Genomic DNA, 27,664 nt, shown 5'->3' on the forward strand with positions numbered 1-27,664 from the left:
ATACACAGTATCTCAATAATTTTCACTACAGATCTACAAATTAAGTTCATCGGTAATATTATCCCATTTCAAATTTGTCAAAGAAGCAAGCGTTAATGCAGATTAAAAGAGGTCAGGTACAAGCAATAACAGTTAGGAACCTTCAACCCCTTTAAATTTCAAGAATAAATTGTATAGACTCCAGGGGAATTTACTTCTCAGCAAGCTTGTGCAGGATTGAACAGCAATATTTTAGGCCATTAGCTGGCATAAAATAGGACAGAAATTTCCAAATTGACCGGTCAATTATATCTCTTACTGCATATACTACACAAGTCATAGAGAGTAATTCCCCTTACTGCTGAAAGCTTATGAAACAAGTGTGTCCCTTAAGGTTCCACAAGAATCTTTATTGGTTTTGTAGGACACAGTTCACATCCTACATTTCTGAGTAATGCATCAAAGGAAAAGTAGCTATGTATATGTATGTGAAGTTCTCAGTAGAGTAGCTAGCATTTCAACTGCCATGGTAGCACTATCTTTAAAAGCAATTTGGTCAGCTATAGAATAACTAGGGAATTTAGTGTTGCACAATGAAATGCATAGAAACAGCACAAGCCAGTTTTGTCTGATTGTCATCAGTAAAGCTTGAAAAGGATCTGTTTTTCTTATGGACTACTCATGCTTCATTATCAAACAGACTACATTTTATAAAAACATTTATTTAGTATAGCTAATTCTAAGGCTATGACATATTTGTTAAAAGTCTAGATGAATATTAATCACAAATAGAATTATCTCCTCCCAAATTAGTCTATTTGTGCTCTGGTAATAGTTAAAAGTTCAGTATCACATTGCATGTACATACGGTACGTGATCTCATATGTAGGTTTAAGCACATTCTGACTTTTCTACCCTGCACAGAAACACTAAACAAAGGCAAATTATCTTTACTACATGCCCTATGTATTTATAAAGCAAACACATTGTTTTACTTCTATTACAGCTTTAGAAGTTTTTTATAAATACTTCCTCAATAAATCTGAACAAAGGCAAACCTATATTGAAACAAATAGGATTCCCATAGATCCCTAGGCAGTTCTTCTGTGATAAAAAAGTAATTTCAAATACAAGGCTGAAATACTGATAAACATATTTCTGCTACAAGATATTTAATCGAAGAATTACACACCACTGTTCCAGGAACTACTGGTCCATGTTCTTCAATATCAGTATGTTCTTCTTTCAGAGCTTCCATAATGTCCCAGTTGGATTTGGAAATCATTTCAGATAATTTTTGGCCAATCATTTCCTGAGTATTATATCCAAGAATCTTGCAGGCTTTATCATTTGCAACTAGAATCTAAAAAAGAACAAGATAGCTCAGTAAATTTATCTTTGGCTAGACTTCAGAGCTATGCATAGTTGGGCGTTCTTCAGTGCTGTAGAGAAGTTACAAATCAATTCCAGAAGATAAGGGCAAATTATTTCCATGTTTTGTGAAAACTAAACAGATGTGTCTTTTTAGTTGATAGCAGTCAAACTTGATTTGAAGGAGAATTCTTGACTTGATTCTATAACAAATAATGGGCACAAACAAAAAGCTAGTGTCCTGGGATTGAATTCCAATGTGTTCTAAAAGCACACGTATTCTTATATATATTTATTTAAAAGTAAGAGTCATTAATAAAATGTGACACTAAATACATCATTAGCATTTGTAATAGGTTTTTTTTTTAAATAGCCAACCACATTTTAGTTTAGACTGTTGTGCAGCCTTATTTTAGTTTATGGTTTGTTTAGTTTATGGCCCAGTGTTTCATGTGAATTGGGCTGAGTAAATTACTGTTGACTATGGGGTAAGCAGTAGCAGTAGTAGTATACTTTATTGATTAGTCATTTGACCATATCAAAGGACTATGGGTAAGCATGAACATAACCTTAACATTTTCTAGATAGAGCACAAGATACATCATGAGGTGAATTTCAGTAATTATTGCTTTATCATTTACTCTCCATCTGGGTTCACACATCACATTAAATCTGGTTTTTTATTGAACAAATCATAATTGGCTGGATTTTTTCAATACACTAAGCCCAAGTCAATTATACTGTTGCATAGCATAAAATGTGAATCAAGTCACTTCCTTTTTTTTAGCCTCCTCTATTATTGCTCAGTTGGTTTATTTATAAAGTTAAAAGTCAGTACCTCATTAACATATCATTGTAGTTTTATTTACAAACATGTCTTCAGTAGGTACTACAAGCTTAAATAACCAGCAAATGCTAACAAATGAGTAATCAGAAAACTACAATTTTATGGGTGTTAAATCCAGGCAGTAGTCTCTTGTTAAAAAAAGTACTTAATTGGCTCTTAACAATGAAGTGGGATGCCAAGTACAGTTATTACCAAAGTAAATCCAGCCCCATTTTGGTTTTCAGTTTTCATACAGAGCCAGCTACAGCTGCTATCAGTGAAGACTCTCAGTGACACCAATTACACCAAAACACCTATTAGTCAAGGAATAAAAACTGACATGGATCCTATTCCCTTTTCAAAATGGACTTGTAACAGATCCTTTTTTCCAAAATTAAAAGTTAATATATGAAATCTTCTCTAGCCAAGCTTTTCCAGAGCCAACTTTCTAATGTCTTGTCTAATATTTATGGGATTATACTTAATACACTGAGGAAAAAAAAGATCATTGGTATACCTTGTATATCAAAGATATCTGCAAGATTTACAAAATGCCCTTTGGGAAGAATGAAATAAGAGCTGAGGTTTTCTGCTTCTAAACAGTATAAATTAGTATTGTACAATGAGACCATAAAGATGTATTTTTGTTTTAAACTTTTCCCACAAATTTTACCCCCAATAAAATTTATTTGTGAATTATTCAAATGACTGATTGCAATATATTCTATAAGTACAAGAGAATTTCATATCTAGTGAACCTCTATATACACACCAGCGGCATGCTATAAATGGGAATGCCAGTATTATGCAAAATCCATTTAGTACCTCGGTTGTTCTGACATCGACAGTGAAGATGGCTTTGTTTGGGTTACGGATACTACTTGGCAGTGCCTGAATGGATTCTCCCAAAGCCAGGGCATTTAAGAGAGAACAAGAAGAGGTGCTACATATTGAACAACAAAGGGAAGTAGTTTCCAAATGATCCCAAGAGCTATGAAGTTTGGTGGTACAGATATTCCGGGCAGCTAATGAAGATAAGCAATAGGAATTCCATCCATTTTCTAAGAACAAAAAGAAAAAGAAGCATAGCAGCACAAATACTAGAAATAAAGCTTTCATGACAACTGGTTAATTCTGCAAAGTACCAACAAGTTATTAAAGATATAATGATGGGACAGCACAAAACTGTCTATACACTATGTAGAAACAGTTTAGCAAGAAATTTTTGCCTCACTAACTTAAAGAGGCAAAATTAACAGGGCTGGCAAAAAGCTCAATGTGTCTGCCAATATCAATTGTTACATGAAGGTATTTGACATGTGTGGAGAAAAAAAAATGAACAGTAATAACAAGATGCCATAAGTGTAGTGAGCAAAGGTTGGCACCTACCAAGAGATCCCAGCAAGTCTAAAACACATCTATGATTGAAAGATAATTATGATCTATTTACACTCAATTTCTTCTATTTTCTATATTTTCCATTCCTTTGAAGTGCTTTAGGCAAGGCAATTAATGCATGACTGAACTGTACTACTATTCACTGAGGTTTAGAAGGAATCCAGAAGACAGAGTCTTCTATTTACAATCCCATCCACTCTGTTATTTGCTTTCTCCAGAAAATCTGCTAAGGAAGAATGTCTTCTGTTGAGTAGTTACTACTCTCAATTAACAAATGCATTATATTCCTTGCCAGGCAAAGTAATCACCTGACAAAGATGTTTTCTTCCTACACAGCCTTGAAAGCCAACTCTTCCTTTTCTTATTTGTCCAGGGAAAAGATCTACTCAGTTCTTCACAGATCCCAGTATTAGTCACAGTGACAGATGGGGCTGAAATGATTTCTTTAGAAGTGATAAACTCCTTAGCTGCCATGGCTGTAGATAAACTGGAGAAGTTCTTCACAGAAACTCCAGGCTCTGAAAGAGAATAGCATGTTAGAACTAGGACTAAACATGTCCTCTGAAATCAGCAGGAATCTGAGATATTTATAAAAAGGAGACTAGCAATAGAGTTAAATTGCCAAATAGCAAGCAAATATGGTGTTTCTGAGACCACTCTGCAGGAAAAGCAAGTGAGAAAAATAGTAAGTACAACAGAATAAAAATCCAGAGGAAAATTAGAATTAAGATATGCCTAAAGATGCCATTCATTAGGAGGAGAGTTTTAAAATATCAGAGGACAAAGAAGGCACGTGTTCAGATTAATACCAACTAAACACAAAATTCATTGCTAATTTTGCATTCATTTTTTAAGCTATTTGGCATTTCCCAACCAGGAATGTGTAGTGGGGCAGGGACTTCAAGGACAGTTAGTCTGGAAGAGATGGAGAGTGGCACAGAGGAAAAGCGTTTGGCATCACTAGACTCTACTGACCTGACAGCAGTGAAGCCCCCGAGTAGCAATTGGACACCTTCCGTCACTAAAACGCCAACGCAACTGGAACTGCTTTCAAGTGCAACAGGTGGTTAGTCACACCAGGAGGCTCCCCGACAAGGCGAGGGGATGGGAGGGCGTCTCCTGTTATGGCTACTGGTGGCTACTAAACTAAGAAGGATTAGCTCGCTACACATGCTCAGAGGGTTCCTTTAATTTTATCACACGAGATCGTCTTTGATGCTGAAAACAAACGCTACAAGAGCTTTCCATCCGAGTCGCCGGAACGCCTCTACTCCTACGAAATAACATACCCAACTGCCTGCCCGATCGGAGATGTGTCCAGCCTGAACCAAGTAGGCGGAGAATGACTACGCAGTTGCATCGGGAGCCAAAGAAACACGACGGAACTAGAAACCGACAATTCGATAATCCAACCAATTTTGAGGGTGGAGCTTCCCCAACGTTCAAAGACAAAAAGATCCCGCGCAAATTGTTGCTAGGGACGCGCCAAGCAGGTTCTAGAACACGGCGGAAAATCATCCACTCAAATCTTGCCCGCAAATTTCATCTCTTGCCCAGGAAGGGGTGTGTTCTTAACTATCCGTAAAGGGCTGATTTTTAATCTACTGCAACGTAAATAACGGTCTTGTGGCATTTTATAGTCTCAAAAGTTTTAGCATAAACCATCGAGGACTCTAATCCACTTCCTCTAATCAACTTCAGCAGATTTTTTCTTAAGAATCATGCCACACTTTTCAAAACATTACAATATGGACTTTCTAGCCCTTCCAATAAAGACTCCAAACGTAATTGAGAAATTTTCACTGGGATTTTTCTTCCAGTCATAAATACTTTAAAAGAGCAAAAGCTTCCATAAAAAAAAAAAAAGGCTCCTATTCAAACTCATCTCCTGGTGGTTTCTTGGCAATCGTAGACAGGCACTTTGCCATTACTTTCTTCCAGGATGTTTTTCATCTTCCAAATTTAGCCTACAGCCCTACACCCAATTTATCTTTCATCCAAATACAAACTAGGCCCAACACTGATTAGTTTTGAGCTCAGGCAAGTGAGTAAAGTATTATCAGCTGGCAAAAAATGCTCCAGTATGAAATTCTGGAAAACCGCTTCCAGAAAACATGAAGGTAGCTGGACCAAATATCTGATTTGCTATGAGGTAGCTTCTATGTTTCTATTAATCCAGTACCGAATCATACTAGAACTGTTTGATGCAATGGAAAGGCTGATTAGTATTATTTTGTTGAATCCAATCTTATTTATTTAAAAATTCAGATGAATAAAGTATGTACATAATATGACATGGACATTTTTTCTTTCTATTCTTTGTTTTTTCCTTTTTTGCATAGAAAAATACATTTTTTAAAAGTACTGAAAAGCAAATAAATTTAAATACATATAAGAATTAGATACAGGATTGTCACAAATTTCCAATGTTTATTTTTAAATATTATCCAAAACATACCTTAGTGTTCATAAATGGATTGCTTGATTAAAACCTCAGAAGCAGCACATTACAGATTTGCAATAAGGATTTATATGTCTATCCAATTTTCTTTTTAATAAAATACAGGGGTGGTTTTCCATTGCCTTCTCCTGTGCAGTATGAAACGTCTTTGCTGTTGTCACTCAAGTGATCATCTGCTTCAAGCATTTTCCTGTATTCTTGCTGCCCAGTATAGGAGCCTCTGGCTTTAGCTGAGCACCTGGGATGACCTTCAGCCCTGCTGGGATTATATACTCGTAGCATACACTTCCATGGTTCTTCACTCATCCCTCCCAGGAACACTCCCTTGCCACAATGAGACAGCACAGCAGGGTCAAAGGACTAGGTTGGGGACAGATCATCGTGGAGAAAATCTATTTCTGTTGTTGTGATGAGTCCCACCAACCTGATGAGTCCTACCAACTGCATGGTATATAATCATCATCAATCGATAAGTGTTTATTTTTGTACCAGATTGGAAACCAGGCATTTTCTCTGTGTCTCACCTTAATCTTTACTGATATGTATTTCAAAATGCATCTTTTCCATTTCACATTCCAGCTAAAATTCCCCTTTCAAATGGGGCTAGCTCACTCATAAAGGCTGATGTGCAAGCTGCCTTTGCCAGCTGTCATATCAAAGTGACTGTCATATCGAAAGCAAAATGCAACTCTTGGTTTTAGGTTCTTTCCTACATGATAAAATTAACTCCTTCATCAAGATGACTTGCCTTCTCCAGCATGTAGAAAACTATCATACTTATTTATTAGCTTTTCTCCACTGATGGTACAGTCCTACCACTAGCTTCATACATCATGCTAATTCATTGTGTTTTGCTTAGTGTATTATGCAAATTGTACTTAGCCAATTGTTACTTAGTACAAAACATAAAACCAATCATAATGTCTAACCTAGGGAAGGGGATCTATCACTATAGTATCGTTTGCTAAAAAGATAAAGACTCAAGTCAGGCTCATGTTTTGATAACTACATGATTGTGTCCATATAGTTTTTGTCCTCAGGTGTTTTGCCGTTGCCTTCCTCCAGGTTGATTTTATTTTTTATTATTATTTTTTACTTCCCAGTCTAGTTTACAGATTTCTTGATGGTTACCTATCCAGGTACTAACTAGGTCTGACTCTAATTTTAGCTTTAGATTCCAGCTTTAGAATATCAGTGACTGTCTAGCAGCAAAAAAAAAAAAAAAAAAAAAGCAAATGACAAATGTCATTGTCAATTTTGAAAAACTAAATATTAAGTATTAACAAGAAGGAGGTAGAATAACTTATTTTAACTTTTTCAAAAAGATTGATGTAACCGATTTATAAAATGTTACAGTACATTGTTTAGATAAAATTTATATGTTTTTTTTCTGCCATCATAATATCTGGGGCATTAAAATCAATAGCTATCGCTATAGCAATGATGAATGACATTAATTAATCATGTACTGCATGAGGTACTTGCTTTTTTTATGCCTCAGAATATGTTAGTTGCTGGGGAACAGCAGTCACAAAGGTCTATTTTCCTGTGTTTTGAAGAGGATTGCGTGGAAGCATGAGGCTAGATCTTCCATTGGATACAACAAGATTCTTCAAATATATTTAAATGACAAACATTTAGAAAGGAAAATATTGCAAAAAGAGTATTTTTTAAAAGGATGCATCCGTAGTGGACAATAAAAATAGACTATCCATCAGAACCCAATTATCTGGCATAGTAAAAGCAAGCAGCAGCTTTCCACTAAAGCAGTCCAAGGATGAACCAATGACACAAAAAGATACAGCCTTTTCCCTCTATCGTTCTATTTTCATGACCCACACAGCTTTCCTGAGATTCTTCTGCTCGTTTCCTTGGCAAGTTAACAACGTCTCTGAGAAAAACTATAGTTCCCAGGAGGCCACGGGGCTAGGCGCAGGCGCATGATGTCCCATCGGAACCTCTGCGGAGAAGCTGATTCTATGATTGGCTGGAAGAGGTCCCGATCCCGTCATTCATTGGCTATTCTTGTGCCATGTCCGATGCCGGAAGGAGGAGGGAGCGCGAAGCGTTATGGCGACGGCGACGACGACAACGACGACAGCAGAGACAGAGAGTGGGGAGGGCGCTCAAGAGATGATGGAGGGTGAGAGGCCGGATTGTAGCGCGCGATGTCCGAAACTAGGCTAGGGTTGGCTCCGTTCCGCTATAGGGACTATAGGGGACGGCTGCAGTTCGGGAGTGCTGGTCTTAATGTGGGAGAGGGGAATGCCGAGGTATTGGCGGGGCATTTACTTAGGGGGTGGTGAACACAGTGGGTGGAATCTCCGGGGAAGCGTTTCGGGAGAGGGATGTTGTGAGAAAAAGCTGGGGCTGTTTCCCGGAGTCAGAATTGCTGTAGGGTCTCGTAATCTCCATCGCCACCCTAATTCACCAATTAAATCAGTTCTTTTTACTTTCCTGCAGATTGCCAGGTCTCGCCCTTTCCCACTTTAAGATTTGGTTTCCGACTTTTGTTACGCTTTTTGCATGGCATATAAAGCAAACACACGTTATTATCATCTGTGAGATGATGATGCTGAAATAAGAGATTGATAATTTTGAATAAGAAGTATTTTATAACCCTGCCTTCCAGCAGCTCAGATGTCACTACTGAGTCGGTGCAGGAATTCTTGACGTTGACAATTTAATCTGCCACTGACTCATCAAACTTCATTTAAATTCCACCTTTTTTTCTCATCAAGATTTCTCAACTTTCATATTGTTCACTCACGCCTTAAGTTCCTGCTACGTATTATCTTGAAAAGAGAATGAGCATGTAATGTCAATGATAGCAGTGTAAGGTGTGTTTGCACATGAATTATTGTTATGAATCTACTGTAGTGGGAGTGGTAATATCCCACTGGCTGGTGGGATGCTGAGTAGAGTTTAGGGCAACCTATTCTAGGGTTATCCATAGCAAGAGGGTTTTATCTGTATCTTTCAGGAGATACATCTAACTTCAGGAATGGGCGTAGTGGTGTTGTGTTGCAGGTTTTATTTTGCTGCCACTTACAGATTACATTTATGCAAGCTATTTTTACAACCTTTTTTCAGTGTTCAGACTGTAGCTCCCCCAAATTTAAAGGAAGATATGTGACACATTAGTTTCCTTCACTAAAGGAGACCATCCCTTAGCTCCTGTTGAATGTTTCCTACACATCACCAATAATAAAAGTGTTCCACATACTATTCCAGTAATCATTATAACAACTCTGTAAAGTCAGTTATTACTCTGTTCCTTATAAAATGAGAATTTATGCTGACAGAATGGTTAAACAAAAGATGCCCATACACTTAACAATAGATTGTTACCATTCTTTGATATAATGTAATAAATGAATAATTGAGGAATCTTATCTTGCAGCTTCTCCTTATAGAAGGGAATTTAATATTTTCCACATAAGCGCATGTATCTAAGTTACTTCTTGAGCTAGAAGATCTAGCAGATATCTGTTAGGTCTTTGAGGTGTTGGGTGTGTACAGCAAATTTAAATGGTGTTTAAATGGTTAGCATGAGGCTCATATAGAAAAGGGTGCTTTGCATATACATAGTATCTGAAACAATCTTAGAATCTTAGGCATAATGAGAGTGCTGCCACAGATGCAAATAGAGTGCAAACTGATTGAAGAATGGAGCTCTATAGTTCTTGTGACTTATTCTGCACTAAATAAATGGGTTTACCATCCTTGAGTGTGGTTGTTAACATTACCAGTGTACTACCCATCATTGTTGAACTAAGGTTAAGCTGTCAAACTGATTGACTTCATACTGAAAGGAAGTTATCAAAGGAGGTGAAAATGTTCTTGGCTGGCCTGACAAGGCTTTTGTGCCATACTTTTTTACCTTATATCGAAAGGAAAGTACACAAATAAACTGTACCAGAACTGCAATAGCTTTCTCACCGTAGATTAGTCCTTGGACATCTGGTAATAATAATTCTTCCAAGCTTCTTTGAGACCCAGTCCTTTTTTGGGCCAAGAACTGAGATGAATATATATTGGCATAATGTGCACAAAGAGGGGAAAAATCCGTATGAAAACAGACAAATATGATTAATCTCTTTGGAGCAATTTAGGATATAAAGTCATGATTTAAAGATCTCTTAATAACTTGGCACATTTTGTGTAATGACCCAACCATCCCAATCTCACTCTATAGAAGCGAAAGTTGGACTTTTAAAAAGCAGGATAGGAAAAGAATTGAGGACTTTGAACTTTGGTGTTGGAGAAGACTCCTGAGAATACTGTGGACAGCCAAGAAAACAAACCAATGGATCATCAAACAAATCAACCCAGAGTTCTCATTCAAGGCACAAATGACCAGGCTCAAATTATCCTACTTTGGGTACATTATACAAAGACCCAGCTCTCTGAAAAAGGCTGTAATACTGGAAAGGGTGGAAGGAAAGGGAAGAAGAGGATGACCAGCAGCAAAATGGATGGACTTATTTACAGTGGCTATGAGTACACTGTTGGGAGACTTGCAAGAACAGGTTAGAGATAGATTGTCATGGAGAAAATCTATATATGTGGTCACTAGGAGTTGAAAACAACTTGATGACACATAATCAATCACCCAACCATCATTTCCAGTTCAGATGCAAAGGAAAACTGACCTGTCTGCTTGACTGCTCACACTTGTGAAGAAAAAAGCAAAGTGATTGTGTGCCATGACACAGGATTTTTCATATTTTAGCACAGTAAGCCAAAATGTGATGTTCAAATGCATATTTGTTCAAAAACGAAGATTGTATATTTTAAATATACAGTTCTATTCTGTGATCCCATCTGGGTTGTGTATATCTATGCATACATGTAATGGACAATACACATGCAGCAAAGTGAATTACGGTCACAAAGGTTTGTACCAAAAGTTTATTAGTGTTTAATGTGCTAGAAGGTTATTGTATTTTTTGCAAACGCCTATCATGGTTATCCTCTGAAAAATTATCAGACATAACTTAGTGTCAGCCTGGCCTTTATAGTACATGCAAGTTAGCATTTGCTGTAACTTGGATATGTTGCACTTTTGGCATTCCAATTAGCTCTTGTCTTAGATCTTGTTACTTGGGAGTAAATCTACCTTTGGGGGCTTACTTCTAAATAATCGTGCCTCTCCCTGTGAAAATATAGAAACTCTATTCTTATTAGTTTGCGTTTAAAGGGTTAGCTCTGTTAAATTATTGTAGCAAAAGTAAGCCATGTGTCATAACAGATTTATTATAGCATAAGCATTCACAGGGTCTGCTGTAATCCATAAAAGCGTATGCCCTAATAATTGTTTTTCTACAAGGTGCCACAAGATTTTCTATAGCTTATACAGTATCTGTTTTGTTCTTTGCCTTCATACTTTACTCATCTTAAACTTAATTATTATATTTCCTGTTCTTCAGTTGACAAAAGGATTGAATCAGAAGAATCTGGAGATGATGAAGGAAAGAAGCAAGCAGTTTGCATAGTAACAGACCTCAGTCAACAAAGTCTAAGAGAAGAGCAGAATGGAGAGAATTTAACAGGTAAACTGTTATTTGGAGGATGCCATTTGTAGCATATAATATGGCTGATGTAGAAGCGAAGGCTTATTAAAGCTCACCTCTTTGAATCTGTAGAATGCAATTGAATATGTTTGTGTTAGGCTTCCCAAGTACTAGTGTTTCCCAAAAACTAGTGTTTTTGCATATTCAATATTTATTCATTGCATTGTTTTTAGTTCTGTTATAGCCCTTGGAAACAGAACTTGTACTCTTGCACTTTTTAAGTGGAAAGGAGTTATATAAATTAATAGTACAAAAATTCTTGGCTGTTGCTTTTATGAGCAGTTTTTTCTACATGTATTTCCCTCTTGCCTGTGAATAATAAAAGGCGATAATATTCAAATTTCCTCTGTTTCTTAAAAATTATTATTTTAATCAAAAATTAACAACAGTTGCAGTGCAAAGCCAGATAGATTTGCATAATATGAAAAAAAACTTATATTTGTTTATTTTATTTTATTTTTATTTTATTTATTGGATTTGAAGGCTGCCCAGCTCCTGAATAACTTTGGGCAGCTTATAATTTAAAACAGAAAAACAATGAAAAGGACTAGTATATGCAGGCAACAGATCCCACATAACAAAATACCAATAGGGCTCCACAGCATACCTGAAGGCCTGGGAAAACAACCATGTTTGTAAAGATCTCCAGAACATCATTAGGGAGGGATAATTTATGGAGGGATATCATTCCAGAGGGCAGGCACTGTGCAGAACAAGTATGCTTCATAGATCCTGATAGATGGCATTGTTTAATTGAAGGGACCTGAAGTGCACCAACTGTGTGTTCTCTTACCAAACAGGCAGAAACCATGGGAAATTGTTAGTCCCTCAAATGACCTGGCCCTGTGCCATGAAGGGCTTAATTGATGATAACCAGCACCTTGAATTGTCCTGGAAGCCTACTGGTCATAGGACGGCAGAGTCACTTGAGCATACTACAGCATGTCCAACACTGCCCATGCTGCTGCATTCTGGACCAGCTGTAGCTTCTGAGTGGTCTTCAAGGGCAACCCCATGTAGCGTGTGTTGCAGTACAGGTAGTCCTCACTTAATGAGAGTAATTGGGATCGGAATTTCTGTTGTTAAGCGACATGGTCATAAAGCACAACATCACATGACTGTGCTGCTTAGCAACAGAAATTCTAGCACTTTCAGTTGCTGTTGTTAAATGAATCATCATGGATTGTTAAGTGAGGATGTTACATGGTCATCATCTGCAACCTCCTGCCAGCTTCCCCGTTGACGCTTCTTGTAGAAAGCCAGCAAAGAAGGTTGCAAATGGTGATCACATGACTGCGGGGCACTGCAATGCCATAATTGTGAATTGGGCACCAGGCACCTGGATCACGATCATATGACTACTGGATGCTGTGACTGACTTAAGTATGAGGACTGGTCATAAGTACCACTCATACAGTGCCGTCCTAAGTATGAATGAATGCTGAATGAGTGTCTGTTAAGGAAGGGCCATCTGTAATCTAATTGTAAGGTGATTAGGGCATGAGTGACTGAAGGGCCTCTTGAAAAAGCTGTGCAAAGGCCCTCTTGGCCACAACTGCCACTTGCTCTTCTTACGCTTAGGTCACCATGATATTTTTAATGTAAGAGTTTATTATCCATCCACCTGTCAGACACATAATTGTATCTTCCCAATATCAGTGTATTTAAAGAAGCAGAAATAATACATAGAGTAGCCTTTTCATCGGGTGTTGTGATGTATGATTTGATGGTTCTAGACTTAAGAAATACTGTAGTTGTTACTAATTGTACCCTGTTAGAGGGAAAACTTACATAGATGCACTGATAGATTACAGCCTATGCCAATATAGTTTTTTCTTCCCCATTATTTTTTTGTCCGTAGAAACCAAAGACACCAGTAGACCAAAGCTATAATATTTTTAAATCATATCTTATTATTCACTCATTCTAGATGAATTCAATCACATATCTCATTTATTATGCAACTGCAGGCCGCCTTGGCCCTTTAGAACTTCTTTTTGTGTTCTAACATAGTGTAATTATTTCCACAGAATTTCAAAATCAGGACTTGAACATGAGCAAAATTATTGATGAACTCTATGCAAAGATTACGTGTACTCATGTCCATTTTGACAATCTTTAAACTTTGCAGGAAAAATCCTTAGATGTTGCAAGTATTTTGTTTGCACTAAGAAGTCTAAGAGCAGACTGTTCAGGATTAAGATTTTTGAGCTTTTTTCTGTTATGTATACTTTTGAGCTTTTCAAATGAAGTCAGGTTCAGATATTTATGGCAGCCACCTACTATTCAATGTGAGAAGAGCAGGGTCCCTGTTTGCTACAGCAACAGAAATAACTTCAAGCAGTTTGCAGACTCATTTAAAAACAAAAAGAGCAGAGCAAAAAAAAAAAAAAAGGAATCCAAGCACCCTGAATTCAAAAGCCTCTTTAAAATATTCATTGCACATTCCATATGTACGTTTTTGCACCTTCTACTCATCCAATATCTTGCTGTATTTACTGAATCATTTACTGTTATATAGAAAATGCACTTTTTAATCCAAAAAGTTGGCATAGTGTCATGTCGTATTCAGATTTGACCTCAAAAGTGTTTTTTCAGTCTAAATGAAACATTTCTCTGCCAGGTAGTTTGCCACCACTTTGAAGCATTGTAGCCTGTTAGGCCACCTACCAAGAGCCTTAAAAGTTGTTTATCTGGCTGTAGTGCTAGTGAGAGCTACGGAACAAATTACTGTACCATGAAAGAATGAATGAGTCTGAATATAAATGGAATAACTGAACAATTTTGGGTACTTGATTGAGTTGCTACTTTTGGTACTGTTACTTTATAAAAAATGTGCTTTACATCACTTGTCCTCTGATGTTTTGTTTTTTTTCAAATTCTACAGTATCCTGAAAATTTATAATCTGCCATATGAAGGTTCAGTATAGCCTTTTGCTTCAATCCACTTCTGGTAGAGTTTATTTGGGATTAGGATTTGCAGTCTGTATTTCATCTCTTGCCCTTGTGCAGCGTATAATGACAGTTTGAGCTTCTTAATTGTATTCTGCCTATGTACTTTCAGGATCCACAGAAGTTGTTTAGAGCCTTTACTATAGGGTGATAAGGTTGTCAGTTGACTTCCAAATAGATCGTGACTGCAACTTTAATTATGAATGTATGCAGCATAAAAATTAGCAAGATGGTCAAGCAGCTGCTTTGAATGGATTCATTTTATTAGCAGAAGACTAAATCCTCAGAATGAATCTCACTGGCTGCTTTTTCCTCCAGAGTTGAAAATTTCATACTGTTCCTCCTTAAAAAGTTATATGGTTTACTTTGTTGGGTAACTGAAGGTAGTGGATGGGGCAATCAGAGTTTGTAGTAATAGAAATGATTATTTAATCAAACTGTTATTCATATTCACACTTAATTGAAATATATAAGTAGTGAAAAGCGTATCAAAGGGCAAGCATGTCTATGGATATTTTTTAAAAGATCAAATAGCAAAATAAATAGATGATTGCTTTATCCCACTTTTCTTTTCCTCAGTCCTCATCTCTCCTTTTTCTCTACAACTTGGGATCCTTGCCTCTGTGTTCCATCTTCATTATCTCACATTTCTCTATCTTTTCAGTTCCATTCAACTGTAATCAGGCCTGCTCTTACATTAACTCTACTTATGCTGAATTTCTACTTTTGACATACTAAAAACATATTCATCATGGCTTGCAATAAAATTCCTTAGTATAAACCATACATATTAATAGAATGCAGTGGAATTCAATGTTCAAATAACCAAGACAACACAAAATAGTGGAACAGGAAAGAACAAGTGAATGGGAAAATGGCTTAAATATAAGGATATACAAAGTTGAAAGTTACGACCACGCTGAAAAAAATGACTTATGACCAGTGCCCGAAGTTGCACTGCACCCCTGCAGTCATGTGATCAGACTTCAGGCACTTGGCAGCCTGCCCAGAGTTATGACTGCAGGGGCACTTCAGCTCTACCCACCTGCCTGTCTCCCCCCAGCTATGCCCTCTTGGCTCCCTGCTGCCCTGTGCTCTGCCACCCGAGCTGACCTTCACCGTCTTCTTGCTCCAAAAAGCCCCTTTGCAAAAATCTCCTGGAGTGCAGCGCACCAAAATGCCCCTTTGCAAAAAGCTCCTGAGTGGGGCTAGGCTGGGCTTTTGCTTCACACTGTGGGAAAAAAGAAAGCCAAAAGTCCAGCCCAGCCTGGCCCAGGAGCTTTTTGCAAAGGGGCATTTTGGTGTGCCACACTCCAGGGGATTTTTGCAAAGGAGCTTTTTGCAAAGGGGCTTTTTGGAGCAAGAAGATGGCAGTCAGCTGGGGCAGCAAAGCACAGGGCAGCACCAATCTTGGAGTGCATGGTGGTGAGGGCGATTGCAACTGGGACTGGGACTGTGCTGAGCGTGCTGCAGCTTCCTGGGGCATGGTAAGCAGCCCCAGAGCCACGCGGGTCTGGAGCTGCTTGCTGCCCTACAAGGCAGGGTGCAGGGCAGCTAGAAGGGCAGAGATGTGGGGGAGATAGGTGGGTGGGGGAAGTTGGAGGTAGTCCCTTACCTTACTGAGGCTCAGGACTGGGAGGGACCAAGCCTGGAATGGCTTGGATTGGGGTGGGTACTCATTTAACGACCTGCGATTCTTAGTTAATGACAGCAACCAGGGCTGCCGGGATTGTGGTCACTAAGTGATGCTGTCAGTGATGTCTCACTTTACAACCTCATCGCTTAGCAACAGAAATTCTGGTCCCAGTTGTGGTTGTAAGTCAAGGATTACTTGTATGCTTCTGCTGGCCAATAGTACTTCCCCCATTCCTCTTTCAAGAGAGACAGTACAGTTTCACCAACATTGCTCAACGTTACAGAAGCTTTTTAGGCTGTTTTACATCAGCATGGGACATTCCTATGCCAAGACTCCAGTCCCATAAGGTTGCAGTGGAGGACGACTCAGAAGTGAGTTTTCACTGCCAAAGCTCCCCTCCTATGGAATCAGCTCCCCCAGAAATAAAATTAGCACTCTCATCATTAATATTTAGAAGACTACTGAAAACAAAGTTATTTGAGCAGGCATTTGGGGACAGAGATACGAATGATGTAAGTGTTTAGGATCAATATGGGCAGCGTCAATGATGAAGTTATTGTGATGTTATGATGTTGATTAATATGTGTACTATATATTTATTTGTACTGCTTTTGTAAGCTGCCTAGATTTGTTTTTTATTAAAGTGGCATAAAAACACTTGTAATAAATATATTAACCCCAGAAACCCCCTAAAAATATAGACCCTTATGCTATGAAACAGAAGACATTTCTGATCTTATACAGTAGAAGAATGAGATGGAAGTGAAAATAAAGCCACATATATTAACCATGTACATATGTACTTATATTTTATTTTATTACTAGCTGGTAATTAAGATAAAAGTCACAAGGTTTGCAGAAAAATACCTGAAAAAACAGAGATGGTACTATGTAAGAATATGAAAAGGAATATAAAGCATACTGTCCAGTTTAAGAGTACAAGAAACTTCTTAATGAGTTGTTCAGTAGATATCTGCAGATTTTTTGCAGAATACATAATTAAATACATGGAAAGAGGTAGTTAAACTTCTGACTTGCTGATGAATAAACTCTTCCATTGGGCATGTTGAACAAATCCCAGTAGCTCTGCTGTTGTTGGATTTTTATTTTTATTGTGTTCTGTGAATCAGTGTGTATGTGCATGTTGCTCATTCACTGATAAACCACCATTTTGTACAACACTGGCCTACTGCTTTATAATGCTTTGTACTGCTTTATTTTGCTCAAGAGCAAAAACAGAGCAAATCTACCAAGCTTGCCAAATGAGAGCGTGCATGAATTATTTAGCAGAAATCCCTGAGTTTATCTTCACTCAAGCACTTTGAGAAAAAGAGTTTGCAAGGATCTTTTTGATTCCAGAACACGAAAAGAGTTTTCTTCCAATTGCTAGTAATACTTAACCCATTCTGTACAGGGCTTCTGGTATGGTCTTTGTTTAGGCAGACCATGTGTGCTGTAGCAGGCTATTCCAGGAGAACAAGTTTTTTGTCACACTGCAAAACTGAGAAGATAACCAGAATACAAGAGTAATTTAAAATTTCTGTTATTTATTGTTCACTCTGCTAGCTGTTAAGTCACTTGAGTTAGTACTTGCTTCCCAATGAAATGCAATGTAGGTAATGCACATTTTCCATGAGTGTGTTGGTATTTCTTCCCCTATATATTTAGATTTAGCCTGAGTGATCATTAGTTTAGAAGGGCTTGTATGAGTTTTGCATTGCAGCAGTAAAATCTAAACCCATTAGCTTTCTCTTTGCTATAAGGCTTAATTTCTTTTGGAGAAGAGCTGACTTTGCAGATTTGCTTTTGGTTGAACAGCATGGACTTATGCAAGGTGTGCTTGCTGTTTTACAGGTGAAGTGGAGACCCCAGTGGACATGGAAACTATTAGCCTGGATCCAGAGGCTGAGGTATTGTAAACATCACTTTCATATTATAACAATACATGAATCCTACACGCAGCTGTCCTCATGTGAAAAGCTTTGGAGAAACATCTCTGAACTTTAGACAAACATTAATTCCTGAGTTGTTGTTTTTTAGGAAGCTGTTTTGCATATAATTTTTTATTAAGGATTTTGATTACTAGAGTAAAAACTAATACAAACTAAACTTAAAGAAAGAAAAAAGAATAGAAAGAATAAAAAGTGCAAGGAAAAAGAAAGAAGAAAGAGAAAAGAAAGAATATGATAAAGAAAAAGAAAAGAAATATATAAAGAAGTGACTTCCAACCTTCATTATAAGTATAGACAAATTTAGTAACTCTTCACCCCTATAATGTTACAGACATATCTCTTTATCCCATATTTCATCCCTTATTTATAAGCAAATCCATAAAATATCAACTTTTCAATCCTGATGTCAGTAAAAAGTCTGTAAAGGGTTGCCTGAACTTTGCAAATTGTCTTATTTTAACCTGGATCAAATAAACCAACTTTATACTCCTTCCTTTTACTTTTAACAGTCTTAATTTTTAGTTTATTAAAATATTCTCATAAGATTTTATTTCTCTTCAATTCTTCTTTATTTCATTGCACAGACTTCTTCAAGGGTTTAACAAGCCACTTTTGTAGATCCAATAAGAAAACATTTTCCAGGTCATTCTCTTGGTTTGTCATTTTTATTTCCACTTTAATTTTTAAAACTTCAGCAAGTTTCTTTTGTAGATCCAGTAAAGCGTCCTTTTCCAAATCATTCTCTTGGTCTGTCATTGGTAGTTCCACTTTCAGTACTTTCTCTGTCTTGTGAGACAAAATTTGCTCTATATCATTCCCTCATTGACTTCTTTTGGACATAATCTATCCATAGAATCAGACATCATTACTGACACTGTTGATATTGCAGCTACTAATTTCTGGCTCTGTTTTTCAAACATTTCATTTAGTATTTCCAATGTTATGATGTTTTGTGTCATTATGTTAAGTCCCATTTAACTGACACCAAAAGCTGGCTTGTATTTTTTTCTTTCTATTTAGAATCTTTAATCCCTTCTAGTGTCCAGTTTCTAAAATGATATCTTTGTTATGAACCAAGATAGCCAAAATACCTCTGGTTTCCATGAGAAACTATTTTTTATAGTTAATTCCAAAATCTTATAGTAAAAATCAATATTCCAAATTTAACTGGACCCTTAACCATTTATAGCTTTCTTAGATCAAAATCTTACTTAGCTTTTTGCTGTTTATTTAAAATTCTTTAAGTTTTTAAGTTTATAATTAATTTTTCTTTGTTCAGAATTGAAGTTAAATTCACCCAGTGACTTTTCAAACTTGTCGTTCTGAAGGTCTCTAATAGCTTTAAGATGGTTAATAGGCAATTTCCGAAAGCGACTAGAAATTGAGGCTTGCAAACTTAATGTCCTTTAAAAGGCTCCATCACACCTGTGAAGCAAGGTGGCTAATCCCTTCGTCTCCCAGCGCTCAAACTTGCAGAAGACTGCTGTCCTGCAGTTTACTCATGAGGAGCAGCCATCCAGAGCACATGTGGGTGATTTCCTGTCCTCTGCTTACCCAGAGAGGTTCCAAAGAACTGGTCTGCTCACCACTTCTTTTGTCTTTGCCGCGGTTGTCAGTTCTGCTTTCGCAGAGACGTCTTTAGTTCGCCATGCCTCCCCCGGAAGATTTTTTTTTTTTTAGGAAGTTGTTCTGAGTATTTTATCTTTTTTATTTTATTTTATTTTATTTTATTTATTAATCACATTTATATGGCTGCCCATCTCACACAAAGCGACTCCGGGCGGCGTATGTATGTCAGAGGTATGCTTTGTATGCGAAAAAATGGAGAGAAGAGATCAAAAGCTTCAAAGGAAAAAAAGTAATCAGACTAAAAAAAATAATGCTTTGAAAAATTTGCATTTGCAAAACAATATGAAATCTGTTGAAATCATGTGCAGCCCTAATATACTAGAACTCATGAAACTCCATCTGTAAGGTATTTAACCTAAAAAAGAGTTAAACAGCTGACTCCATATTCTGTATGCTCATGCATTCATATACTCATGAATACCTCCCTCCCAAAATGGGAAAGCAGTGTACTATACATAGGGCATTTATAGGTATTACGTTGCAGAGCAACTTAATGCAAGCAGCAGATTCCCCATGAGAATGTTCTTGTTATGTTAAGGGGAATATGGAGCTTGCATTATGAAAAAATAGAAAATTAATGTTTACAGGAAGTCACCAAAAATGTTGATGCATTGAACACTTTTGATAATTCTAGCAACTTTATTCAATCCTCCCTCTACCTTTCCAGCTCCTTTTTCTCTGGCTTATTTTCCCTGCAGCAGTCAGTCATATTTTGTGGCCACTAAATATGTTCCTCATAATATAAGAATTGAAGGTTGCATAATGGCTTAATTAAATGGGAGGTTCAGGACACATACAACTAAAGAATTTAATGTTGCAAGACAGTGAATTTCTTTGAATCCATGAAGGAGAAAGGAATCACTGGCTACTAGCAACGATGGCTGCATATTGCATCAGGCCTGAAAAATAATGTCCCTCACTGTCCATTTTATACAGACCACTCTTGTGTACTGTTTCTGTGCTTCTGAAAGACATCTTGATGGCCTCTGTGGGAACAGAAGCTTGGATTAGGAAGAAAAGCTACGCAGAATTACTAGGCAGTATAAATCTCAGTAATATGAATAACTTATTCACTGGCAATACGTGTAACATCTGTGATGAGGCTGTAAATAGTAAAAAAGAGAAACTGGGCAGGGTGGGAGAACAGGCAGTCTGCATGATAGATTAGGACATAACAAGCTCTCAGTTTAAATTAAAATTAAACAAATGTTTATACATTTCAGTTCTTTCAAGAAGTTTGGTAGAAGCTAGACTTGCCTCATAAATGGGGAAAAGGGCAAATCCAGATTTTGAGATATATTTGTACATACCATTAACTCTTCTTTAAATGCTGAAAAAATGGGAATTCCAGAACAGATGTTCTTTGTTTAGATTAAACATCTAAATCCTGTACAGTACATAAATTACAATTACAAGGATTGATTGGTTTCTTTTTGTGGAAGACTTTTGGCTGAAAATATTTTCATTACTGTATAATAAATATCTCTTCTGTTCACATCTTCTATAAAGTTTATTTTGAGAGAATTCCTTGACATGCGTGCCTGGTAAGTCTCTGTATCTTCCTGACTTAGAAGTAAATTTGATTTTACATTCTTTCATTTTTTTTCTGCCTTTTAGGATGTTGATCTGAATCATTTCCGAATTGGCAAGATAGAAGGGTTTGAGGTGCTCAAGAAAGTGAAGGTGAGATGCTTATGGAGCCCATCTCGCCGCAGGCATGACCCAGTTACTGTTGCATTGGTCTTTATGACAGCTCACTGAATTATATATATTCTTCTAGCTGGTGGACATAGCCTGATGCTGTAATTGTTGAGAGAAGAGGGCATCCAAACAATGAGGCAGCTAGGAATAGATCTCAAGCCAAAGTCCAAGACCCCAAATGACCATCTGCAGACTGGCAGAAGATAGAAACAATGGCTAAATAGGCTGGATATGACCATGTGGGCAAGCTGAGCTTACCAGGGCTTAAGCTGCTTACTGTGGCAGATTTATTATTTTTCAAAGGTATTGGAAAGTTGCAGAATTTTAAAACTAGAACGCTAGTTCACAGCTGTTCTCCATGTGAATCTTGGGAAAAGAAGCTTTACATATAATTGTTCTCTTTCTTTATTTCTTCCCCCCCTTAGACTCTCTGTCTTCGACAGAATTTGATTAAGTGCATTGAAAACCTGGAACAGCTGCAAACTCTCAAAGAGTTGGATCTTTATGACAATCAGATTCGAAAGATTGAGAACTTGGAGGCCCTGACAGGTCTTGAGTAAGTATCTGGATGACCAGTGAGTAGCTATCTGAATGGTTGATGGGAAACTCGCTGGTTCCTTTCATAATGGTTGCCAAAATAGCTTTTATTTAAAAAATAATGTTGGTTTATTTATATATTGCTCTTCATGGAGCTTGTTTGGTGATTTACTAAAACAAGAAAAAATTCACCAAATAGGTTTTAAGAGAAATATGTGAATATGCGTAGGTTTGGAGAAATGAAACATCTTTGCCTAGTACCAACTAGGAGAAAGTCAGACAAGTAGAGAACCACAGTTGGGATGACACCCCCCCCCCAATTGCTCTCTCTTGCCCTGCTTTGTTTTCTTTTTTGGACAGGTGGGTCCAGTTCCAAAGAATGCAATAGAATGCAGTCAACCACCATATATTTATTTTCTAGGAAAGCTTCAGGACCTCTGTAGGACCCAGAGTTGTTTCTGGAAATAACTAGAGATGGGTGCTTTTTCAATGTCCAGCTGGTCAGTTATTATTGTTTTTTTAATTATAGTAATTTTTAAGCCAGGTAGAGTTTGAAGCTGGCGGGAACTAAGATGCATCAGTGAGCATGTTGGTTCCTCATAGGGTCATTGTCAGGGTAAAACAAGGGGCTGGGACATATGCATAAATCTGTGAGAAAGAGTGCAGTAAAATATGATAGATGCTGTCTGGTTTTGCTTTTTGAGGTAATTTTCTTTGTTTCCTATTAGGATCCTAGATATTTCATTTAATGTTCTACGACATGTTGAAGGTTTGGATCAGCTTACTCAATTAAAGAAACTTTTCCTGGTCAACAACAAAATTAGCAAAATTGAGAACCTAAGCAACTTACAACAATTGCAGATGTTAGAGCTAGGATCTAATCGAATCAGGGTAAGATTTGCTTCTCTCTAAACAGTGCAATAAGCCAACTAATATCCAGGCAGTGCTTTCAAAAATAAAAGATATTTATCTGAATTGGAATATTAAGAGCAAACTCCCTGTCATGTTAATTATACACAGGGAAACAAGGAAAATATGAGGGGATCCTATCTGTAAAACAACAATAATTTGTAGGCCACTTTCAGATGCAGACATTTTTATACAGCGTGGTTTTGACTCCTTTCAGGACAAGCGCACTTATCTAAAAGAAATGGATTGATACGAGCTGTGCTGCTAGACATAATAAAATAAAAGTCTTTTGTGACGAAGCAAATTCTATAAAGATTCAGTGCAGAAAAATATAAGTACATTCTTTATGAAGTCTCTTCATGGGTAAAAATTAAAAAATGCAGACTTGAAACGTGAAGGCTACTATTTTCCATCCCTTTCCTATAGCTTAATTGCTTGCTATGTCCATTTAGTTTGCTGATAGAAAGTACAAATAGTCTGTTATATCACATTACATTGTTCAGCTTTGAACAATCTCACAAACATCTTACATGCACATAAGCATGATAAAAAGGACAAGTAAGGCAATCTGGGTTTGCTAGCTAAGTTATAATCTTATTTATTGGTTAATATGTTAAGAGATTTAGTGACATGTTGCTTGCAGGAGTCAAAAACTGGAATCTTGTTCAATGTGGTTGTTTTACAGGCAATTCAGAATATTGATACCTTGACTAATCTGGATAGCCTATTCCTGGGAAAAAACAAAATCACCAAGTTGCAGAACCTGGATGCACTGACAAACTTGACAGTGCTTAGCATACAGGTACCAGTCCTATGCTTTTTATTTTTGATTGTTTATAATATAATGTAACTTATTTGCCTTTCCTGTCCTCATAATTTTTAACTAAAATTACAATTACAATTGCTCTGATCACTTTGAATTTAAATTATTATTTTTCAGACCTTCATTGAATTATCATTTAAATTGTGACATTTTTCTTTCACAGACAGTAATAGCTGTCTGGTACACATATTTATTCATATGCTAGCAATAACAGCAATTTTGCCGTAGAATAGTCTGTTAAAGTATGTACTTAATGTTTCCAAAATGCCAGTAGAGAATATGATTACATTTGTTTCAGAGCAACCAGAGAATATCACTGAAAGACACAGATCAAAAGCAGTATATATTTTTTTAATAGAATTATAAATGTACTTTCTCGAAGAATAACTATTGCATTCTCTCTGGCTAATTCAGTGTTAGAAAGTTGTGCATAGTTCTGACCAGAAAAGATTTGGACAGATTTAGCTTAATGCTGGTTGTCCGGTTTCTTTTGAAAAGCATAGATACAGTTTGGAATTGAACTAATGGGTCAAAGTATTAATGAAATTGACAAGAGGAAAATAATATGTATTTGGACCAAAGAGTTTATATATGTCTTCCAAGTGTGATGTTTTTTAGTTCTGAGATGACACCAGAGTGATTCTTACATAACATGCAGATGAGTCTTCCATGGAATTTATTCATTCAAGGGTTGTGTACAATTTTTACCCAAGAAGTCTGGTTCTGTTATTTTAACCCAGATTTTATGCATATTCCAGAGCAATCGGTTGACAAAGATTGAAGGACTGCAGAATCTGGTAAACCTGCGAGAGCTGTACCTCAGCCATAACGGCATAGAAGTTATTGAGGGACTGGAGAATAATGTGAGCTGTTATTTGTTATTTGTTTACTTAGTGCTACCCTTGGGCATGGCATTTTGTAAAGAATGGGTGGACATATTTCTACATCAGAGGTGGCAGAGATGAGTGAGGAAGGCCAGAGAAATGTGGACATTTGAGAAGAGGAAGAAAAGGCATTAAAATAATTTAACTTAGTTACAGAAGCAGGAGTAGGTTATGTCTGAGTATCAATGTGCCCACATATACTTTTTTCAGGGCTAGTCATTCTTATGGAATAAAAATTATATGTTTAGAGGAAAGCATGCTTGCCCAGGGAAAAAAAACAAAAACAAATGTGAGGCAATAAAAAGTGTCCTGAATGCTAGAGGATGCTCTCCAGTTTTCCTTCTGATAAGCTGTATTTTCTTATTAACTTTGCCCTCGGTCAGCCATTTTATAAGGGTGTCTGCCACATGTTCTGAAAATTCCAAATGCACAGACAGATCCCAGAAGGTTACCATACCTCATGACAAGGTATTGTGACTAGGTAGTTTTACTATAGGCTTTGTAGGAAAGGTATGTTTTGAGGATGGACTTGAAGGAGGAGACATAGGAGATAATCTGGACAGAAAAGAGAAAGAACAGAGTCATTTGTTCTTCACAGAAGAAGTTTGTAATGCTGAGGCAACAGCTATAAGCCAAGATGCAGTGGCTGTTGCTGGAATGGAGAATTAAAAGTGGGTCTCATACGAATCTCCAGTTTTGCTCTCCTGGCTATGGCTTTTTTAGCAGAAAGAAATATTAAATTTATATGTTACTTATGCTTTCCTAGTGTTCATACACCTGAAACTATATTTTGTGGAAAGAAGAAATGTATTTTAAAATGTTTGATATATCTTACGTAAAGGTTTCTTAAGTTTACTCCTCTTCTTGAAGAACAACATCTTTGATTTGGTTCTTCATGATTTAAATATCTCTTTTATCGCCTAGTTTCTTTATTCTCCTTGCCTAGAGTAGATGTCATAAGAACATAAATATTTTAATCCAATTTCAAGCAATGAAGCAATATGGAGAGAGTCCCGGCCCATCAGTATTACCTTAGTAGAATTATGTCCAAACTGTTTTGTTACTTAGGTTGGTTGCCATCAGGGTTAAAAAATGTTTTGCCTTTTCTGTGGTTGGATACCAACAATCAAGTATATTGATATGTGGGGAAGACAACTAAGGTGTAAATATGTAAAGTTGCTGAACTCTTGTATGTTGGTGCATGGCATGTCCTTTAACTTCTAATAATGGTCTGTGTAAGGGTATAAAATATGTGGGAAAACTAATGTTAAGTTTCTATGCACTTGTTTTAGAACAAACTTACAATGCTGGACATTGCAGCCAACAGGATCAAAAAGATTGAAAATATCACCCACCTAACAGAACTCCAGGAATTTTGGGTAAGTCTGCAGTCTTAAACCTGCAATCACTTTAGCCAACAATTTTCTCCCCTGTTCTTTCTGTCTGCAGCAGACTGGGAAAACATCATTACACGCTTCTCAGTCTGCTGGTGGTGGTGGGATTCATCCCCCATGTACTTCTGATGGGCTTTAAGTGGTCTCATGCTATTCTAGAGGGCTGGGAGCTGCTTCAGCATGAATCCTGCCAGTGCTATCATGTTACTTTGAAAAATCCTTGCTCATGTGGGACAAGCCTATGCTATAACCTCTCATTTTTCTGTCCTTCCGTAAAACTATGAAAGGTTCATGTTGGTATCAGAATATGGGCAACTCCCACCTGGCCCCAAGATTCTTGAATTAGCTTGGTGGCAGAGGAAGGAGCTGAGTTGAAATAATTTCCACATAGCAAGTATAATACACACATACAGCAGCCTTCCACATCCTAATCCTAATCGAAATACATTAGGAACACATCTCCCAGAATTTCTGATCATGCTTATTGGGAATTCTGGAATATACATTCCCATCATATCTAGAGGGCATCAGAATGGAGAAGGCTGGAATTGGCTCTTGTGTGCTTTTACAAATGTAGAACAGTTGCAGTCAGAGGCTTCTAACAGAGAGGAGATTGCCATCATCTTCAGGGCCTGTACCCAGAATAGAGAAAAGAAAATTGATCTGGCTTAGCATGAATAGAAATCACAGATGTTGAATGATCCTTGCTTTCTGTGTTGTATCATGATTATTCTGATTTCTTTCTTTTGTACACAGATAACAAATTTTAGAATAGAGATACATTGAATCTTTCATTTTCCAGTGTTGTAATATTGTGAGCTCCTGGCAGATAACATCTTATAAGGGATAATTCATTCTCACCCTTATTTCTTATTTACTATGAAAAATGGGCTTTAGAGCATGCATGAGCTCCCTCATTATGTGAATAAATAGTTAATGCAGAGGACTCCATTTCATAACTAAAGAATTGATGCCAAGGCAGAATATGCTTCACCTTTTCAAGATTTTCTCTTTTGCAGTAGAACGAGAATGAGATAATGATGACAGCTATGAATAGTTACTAATTTAAGTCTTAAACTTCCAGCAATCTTTATTTTCTGTATGCTCCCCAGATGAATGATAATCTCATTGAATGCTGGAGTGACTTAGATGAGCTGAAAGGAGCCAAGAAGTTGGAAACAGTCTATCTAGAGCGAAACCCTCTCCAGAAAGATCCCCAGTACCGTCGCAAAATCATGCTGGCTCTTCCATCCGTCCGGCAGATAGATGCTACCTTTGTCCGGTTCTGAACCTTCTCTGGCCTTTTTCCTTTGCCTTTCTTCCTCTCAGAGTGTCACAACTGGGATTTTTATCCACACACCGTACCCTCTGTCTTCAGCCTGCTGACACTTACAGAGCAAATGGCCAATCAGAAGCACTGATATCAGACCTTGCATATGATGCACACACACTTGTTGTTTTTGAATATTATTATTGTTATTGTTATTATTAAATCCTAACGTGTGAAATTTCCTGGTCATAATGGTGTCTGTCCAAATTAGGCAATCTAGCCACAGTTTCAAAGAAATATTCTAAATCTTGACCATCTTAAGTCTATAAACATGTCCATCTGATATTTAAAAATTACCAAATAATT

At 37.2% G+C, this 27,664-nt stretch overlaps 2 protein-coding genes across 2 annotated transcripts in view; one reads left to right on the forward strand and one right to left on the reverse strand.

Annotated features, from left to right (window-relative positions):
• PASK (PAS domain containing serine/threonine kinase) overlaps window positions 1–4,867 on the reverse strand; it is a 37,221-nt gene extending 32,354 nt beyond the window's left edge. Inside the window, exons 1-4 of the mRNA XM_025166237.2 lie at window positions 4,550–4,867; window positions 3,883–4,092; window positions 3,002–3,237; window positions 1,172–1,342 (exon numbers count right to left, since the gene is read on the reverse strand). Coding sequence (XP_025022005.1) covers window positions 1,172–1,342; window positions 3,002–3,237; window positions 3,883–4,048 — 573 coding nt within the window. The 5' untranslated portion in view covers window positions 4,049–4,092; window positions 4,550–4,867. The remainder of the gene's footprint in view (window positions 1–1,171; window positions 1,343–3,001; window positions 3,238–3,882; window positions 4,093–4,549) is intronic.
• A 3,202-nt stretch (window positions 4,868–8,069) lies between these two features.
• PPP1R7 (protein phosphatase 1 regulatory subunit 7) lies at window positions 8,070–27,536 on the forward strand. The gene is made up of 10 exons (XM_007427512.3): window positions 8,070–8,178; window positions 11,468–11,590; window positions 18,054–18,109; window positions 21,398–21,463; window positions 21,907–22,037; window positions 22,747–22,909; window positions 23,613–23,729; window positions 24,509–24,613; window positions 25,927–26,013; window positions 27,141–27,536. Exons 1-10 carry the CDS (start codon window positions 8,106–8,108, stop codon window positions 27,315–27,317), a joined length of 1,098 nt encoding a protein of 365 aa, XP_007427574.3. The 5' UTR covers window positions 8,070–8,105; the 3' UTR covers window positions 27,318–27,536.
• Window positions 27,537–27,664: the final 128 nt, after the last annotated feature.

This window comes from Python bivittatus, unplaced genomic scaffold (assembly GCF_059951505.1).
Source record: "Python bivittatus isolate LINGU-HERP-01145 unplaced genomic scaffold, Pbiv_v1 ctg000980_np1212, whole genome shotgun sequence".
Classification (NCBI taxonomy): domain Eukaryota; kingdom Metazoa; phylum Chordata; class Lepidosauria; order Squamata; family Pythonidae; genus Python; species Python bivittatus.